Source organism: Hydractinia symbiolongicarpus, chromosome 15, assembly GCF_029227915.1.
Source record: "Hydractinia symbiolongicarpus strain clone_291-10 chromosome 15, HSymV2.1, whole genome shotgun sequence".
In the NCBI taxonomy this organism is placed as follows: Eukaryota; Metazoa; Cnidaria; class Hydrozoa; order Anthoathecata; family Hydractiniidae; genus Hydractinia; species Hydractinia symbiolongicarpus.
In genome coordinates, this window is record NC_079889.1 from 1,718,074 (window position 1) to 1,723,421 (window position 5,348).

The window sequence follows — 5,348 nt, forward strand, 5'->3', positions numbered from 1 at the left end:
ATATTAATCAGGGAACACACAGTTTCAAAATATGCCAATATAGGCGAATGCAGATTTTCTTACCTAAATTTTTATTTAGCTCGCATTCTAAGATTTTTAAGTTTGTTATTGTAAAGATTATCTTTGATAGCATTTGCATGTTTCAAAACACATTTGGTTACTAACCCTTGTTACATCGTCAAAAAGCCATCCGTATTATTAGACCTTCCAGCATCATCGAGAAGCTGTAATTGGATCATTTTAATTGCTATTTCGTATACCGTGACAATAACTGTTTTCTTTGTTACATTCCATATCTACTTGGCTAGGTATGGTAGGATGATATTGATATCTATGAGAGAGAACTGTTTTCAATTCACGTCACTAACTAATTTCACATAATTTTCCAACAGAGTAATTAATTGGTGTCGTCATAACGTGATCCTGGATGGGTAGCGATCTTTGTGTTTTTACATTGAGATTTTTTATCTAAAATTAATTTTAATATGTGTTTAGATTTGATCATCCCAGTCTTTAAACAAAAGAGCTGATTTTTTAAGGAAATTATCTTGCCTGTTTATTAAGAAGAGCTGATTCTTACCAGAATTTTACCATTTCAAAGGTGTAAAGTTAAATAATGCAATTATGCACGCACTTATGAAAACGTTTGCAAGGAGTTTATATAACTATACAATCATTTTTTTTGGTTTGTTTTTCGAGCCCTGCAATTTCTGGTCTCTGACAGGCCCCACCCCAGAATCATTGATTACCGCTTTTCCTTTACTGTTTCTGGACATAAACTTTGTTTGTTTATGTAATGTCAAAGAAGTACAAAGAAATATGATTAAAATATCATTAATCAAGCCTTACGCTTTTCAAATCTCAAGAGGCGCTGGATCGAATTTCAAAAACAAAAATATACGGCAATGACAAGCTCCTGCAAGTAAAAAAGTAGCTCACGAAGAGAAAGACAAGTGTGATTGAGAGAGACATGTTTCGAGATCTGTGGGTCTTGTGCTTGGTTTTTATTTTTTCAAATTGTAAGGTAAGAGTTGTTATGTCATCTAAATTAATCACCACATGAGTCATCAAAATTCAGTAAGCTGTTTCTGCAGTGTGTGGCATATCCTCTAAACGGGATGATAATTCGTTGCCTATAACTAAATTAAGTGGAACATGACTTCAATTAACTGCAGGTCTCCAGAGAATTAACTTTTGTGTAAAATGAAAACTTGTTTATTTAGATTGATGCAATACAAAAAAATCAAACCCAGAATGGTAAGCCTAAGTTTAGCAATCAAAACACATTCCAAGGATTGTCGCTAAATTCGTTTTTTTTTCTTCAGAAACATTGGAAGTATGCAGGAAAGAATATTTTGTTGCAAAGTTTGTGAACTCAAGTATGTTTTTTCCTTTAATTCGTCAAAAACTTTAGGCTCTTTTGGTTATTTTATATGCGATAGCATTTTGACACCAAATTGCAACTATTTTAGTTTCGCAATGCAAAAAACAATGTTATCTCACAGTTTGTCGGTTTCCATGCCTAAAAACTGTTTTCTTCCGTCAATTTTTAACTAAAATTCACCGTGATAGCCAAATCAAAAGCTAAAGAATTGCAATTAATTAATTTCTTAGGCGAGCGTTAGTTATACACAGAATATGAATTAAAATTAAGAGAAGGAAAATATTTTTGTTTTTCTTATCTGAAACACATGTATCAGATTTGCTTTTCCTCATCAGAGCTAGAATGTATTAGCGTAAAGCTCATTAAAATATCAGTTAATATTGCTAAGTGATTACATTTGACATCTTTCTTAACCCATGGTTATGTGTTCATCTTCATTCTCGTTATCCCACACAGCCTAAACAAACAGGCTTGGTTTGAGAACATTTTTCGATCTGGCTTTCTTCCAAAATATATAACTTAAAAGGTGTACAGAGAACCTTTACCGAGATGGTTTCCGTGTTTTTTTTAATCTTTTTTTTTTTTGCAGACACATCCATTACAAAAGAAGAACTTGTTAACACAAAGCATTGTGCACACAACGCCAACAAAACGAATTTACAAAATACACTTAGTATCATCTACGTATTTAATACAGCTCTTAAAAAATACTTTTACTGGCTGCGTGGTGAATTGGTGCAAGATGCTGCAGGTAATGGTATGTTTTTGTTGACTTAGTAGACCGTTTATTAAATTAAAAGATATATATCCACTTTACAGATAAACATTCCGTGGTCATCTGTTAGTTTCCGGTTTAGCAGTGTTTGTATAAAATTACGAAATCCATGTTACGTTTTCACAATCATTATTATCGATGTGTGTACTTTAGAAATGTTAACTAAATTTTCGGACAGAGTGGGACTCGAACCCACGCACTTCAAACTTCCCGGCTTTAAATGACAGCTTTTCTAGGGTTGACGCCTAAAACTGCTCAGCTATCCGCCCATGGGACAAATCACCACCCTGGCACACAATTAATACTTATAGGGTGTTACCCTACAAACATCAGTTGCGAAATGTAATACCGCACACACCAGTTTTCGGAGGTTTTTTACACAACTGTATTCGTTATAGGGGTTTTACCCACAAACACTACATTCAGTAACGAAATATATTGAAACGCTGTAAAGAAAATAGTTTGATACTATCAAAAATTGATAGTATCAAACCAGTTCCTCCTTTTCCCTCTTCTACCCTATTAATGCTATATTCATGCAGTATAAAATTATTTTAACTAAAACAACCTCTTTCGGGCAACTCAAGAAAATACTGGAATAAGAAATTTTAAAGGCGTTTCATGAATTTTGTCTGTCATTGCAGTTGCAGTGAAGTAACCCTGGCATAATAAGTTATCAACTTCTTAACAATTTTATTTTATTTTTACAAACTTCGTTCTTAGCGTCAACTTTTTCTCATTTAGACTGGGGAAGTGTGCTTTTTGTTACAAATGACTTTGAAACCATAACACAATATTATAACTTTGGACAAGAAAAGGTTTGTTACATTTTTTTATACAGCGAACTATCCAATTAGTAGACACCTTTGGTGTAATCTCTCATTGTCCACTAATAACTTGTGTCCGAAATTTGGAGTATCACTTAGCTGTTTCGATCTGACAGGAAACGGGTCTAGAAGCGTTATCTTACGAATTAGACAACCTATGTTTACTTCAACTTAGTCTAGGGAGAGAGAGAGAGAAAGAAAGACGGAATGCTAAAATCCATATACCTAGACATCATAAGGCACTAGCACTGATGTAGTTAAATTAGATGCTTGTTCAAGAAGCCACATGAAAAATATATGTTTAAAGCAAAATATTTGTATTTCCTTTCCCTGTCCAGAAATCACAGAGAATTTCCGGCTGGCAAATTCATTCTGTCATACGTCAAACTGTCTGCTAATTAGAATATAAGCCAAATGCTGTCCGTTATCTGGTTTTCTTTGAAGTATGCGATCGTGGTCTTGCGAGTAGAATGTGATTATCAATTAATTAGACACATCTATTAATGAGAGAGTTCACTGTATTAAACAATGCTCTTGCACCCAATTAAGAAAAAATTAAATTAAACAAAAAAATTAAAGTCGGGTTCGGTTAAATGTAAGATTTTTAAAATTTTGCTAAACCAAATTTTAAACGTTATAAGATGGCTTAATAGTCTCCAGTCTCAAAAGTCATATGATAACTGATATGACAGCTTTCCGCTCTTTACTGAAACAGTGGTGGCACAAATTAACTATATGTGAAAACTTCTCTGACAAGCCATGGTTTATTGAAACTCCATAAACGAAAATTGCAACTCTTGCGCACTCGTACGTTACGTCATTCTGTCGTATTTAGATATAAATATTGTTACCTGGGCAAAGCAAAGGTCTTATAAAAGGTTGATCACGTGGAAGTGTTTTAACACTATGAATTATTGTTGCGTTTTAGGTAAAAGCCTATCAGGAATTTATTCCAGTAACTGCTGGTTCCAATTACACTTTCATGCTGTTCTCTATACCAAGTAATCGACATACGCTACAACTGAACATGAAAGCTCCAGGTAAAAGTTATTTTTAGAAGAAATATTATAATATCTTTTATACAGCGTAACAAATTGTCAAATACATACACTGAAATGATTAAAAGTTGGCTTTTGAGTTTTAAGTACTCGCTTTGTAAGCAGTACAACATTTGACTGAGGTTAAATGTTCCATAATTCCTTTTTTTCACCAGACTTATCTGTTGCTTGTTCATCGCTGATTATTTACGTAGAAAGACCAAATTCACGTGTTCATTTGTTCCATTAGAAGAAAAGCTCCAATCAAAATTAAACTTAAATATATTTGAAAATGTAACTATGTACAGTGGACTCTCCATAACTCGAACTCTCACGGGGAATCAGAATTCGTTCGAGTTAAACGGCGGTTGGAGTTAAAGGGTTTCGAATTATGGAGAGTCCACTGTAGTGGTTAGAACAACATAATTGTCACTTTAAGGGAAAATTAGAAAGTTCTTCCGTCAATGACAGCTGTAGCTATCGAAACGTTGCCTAGTATAACATCTATATTATTCAATGACAATGACTGAACAGATAAGTAGTAACTATTTTAAGTTCAAAATTCGCCTTGTACTCCCGGGTTTATAAATAGTTTAGTCCTATTCGGGACGAAGGGAGGGTGAAAGGTTTCTAACAAAAATTGATTGTTAAAAGTTGGTGATTTATCATTTTTAATTCTCTTCTTAGCTTAGTCAAAAGGTTTTTGGCATGACGTCACTTTTGTTGTTTTGGTGACTCAATTAAATTTATTTCGCTAAAAATGAAATTAGCTTTTACTCTTAAATGTATTTTTGCCAGCACCGCGTTTTTGAAGCGCGCAGTGAAATTAAATTTCCGCTGAAAGTCACGCATTCTTGTATTATCTATTTTAACGTCTTCACAAGATGGTAAGCATATGAAAAGTTTGAAAAAAAATTTTACACAGATTAGCCCCTAACCATTACATTCTCGGCGCCATAACAACTAAATTATTAGCTTAATGTGGGATTTAGGATTAAGAACCACAAAGTTAAGTAAAAATTGATATAACATGGCATGATATGGTTTTAGACTAGTTTGATGGAATTGAGCCAAAAAAATTTCCGAATTTAACTGTTTTTACAAATACCGATATAAATGACGACAAAGATACCTGTTCCGACATCATTTCTTATGATTGAAATATTTTGAAAAGGCCTAAAGAAACATGTGACCTGTCTGGGACCAAAATGATTTATTTACTTGAGAAAAGTTAAGAGAGCTTTTAAAGGGTGGTGTTGAAATATCCAACCTTAAAGGGATTACGAAACGATTTAATAAGCTCAATTCTCGCAATTTCCAAAGAG

At 33.5% G+C, this 5,348-nt stretch overlaps 1 protein-coding gene across 1 annotated transcript; it reads left to right on the top strand.

The window, feature by feature from the left end:
• Positions 1-719: 719 nt before the first annotated feature.
• Positions 720-4,175, top strand: LOC130629036 (uncharacterized). The gene is made up of 6 exons (XM_057442129.1): positions 720-1,024; positions 1,224-1,257; positions 1,326-1,379; positions 1,974-2,135; positions 2,904-2,977; positions 3,915-4,175. The coding sequence occupies exons 1-6, from the start codon at positions 971-973 to the stop codon at positions 4,041-4,043; spliced, it is 507 nt and encodes a 168-aa protein (XP_057298112.1). The 5' UTR covers positions 720-970; the 3' UTR covers positions 4,044-4,175.
• Positions 4,176-5,348: the final 1,173 nt, after the last annotated feature.

Coding starts and splice junctions, on each gene's coding strand:
- LOC130629036 (XM_057442129.1), top strand. CDS start 971: ATGTTTCGAGATCTGTGGGTCTTGTGCTTGGTTTTTATTTTTTCAAAT. Junction 1,380..1,973: donor TGCAAAGTTTGTGAACTCAA/GTATGTTTTTTC, acceptor TTTTTTTTGCAG/ACACATCCATTACAAAAGAA. Junction 2,136..2,903: donor ATTGGTGCAAGATGCTGCAG/GTAATGGTATGT, acceptor TTTCTCATTTAG/ACTGGGGAAGTGTGCTTTTT.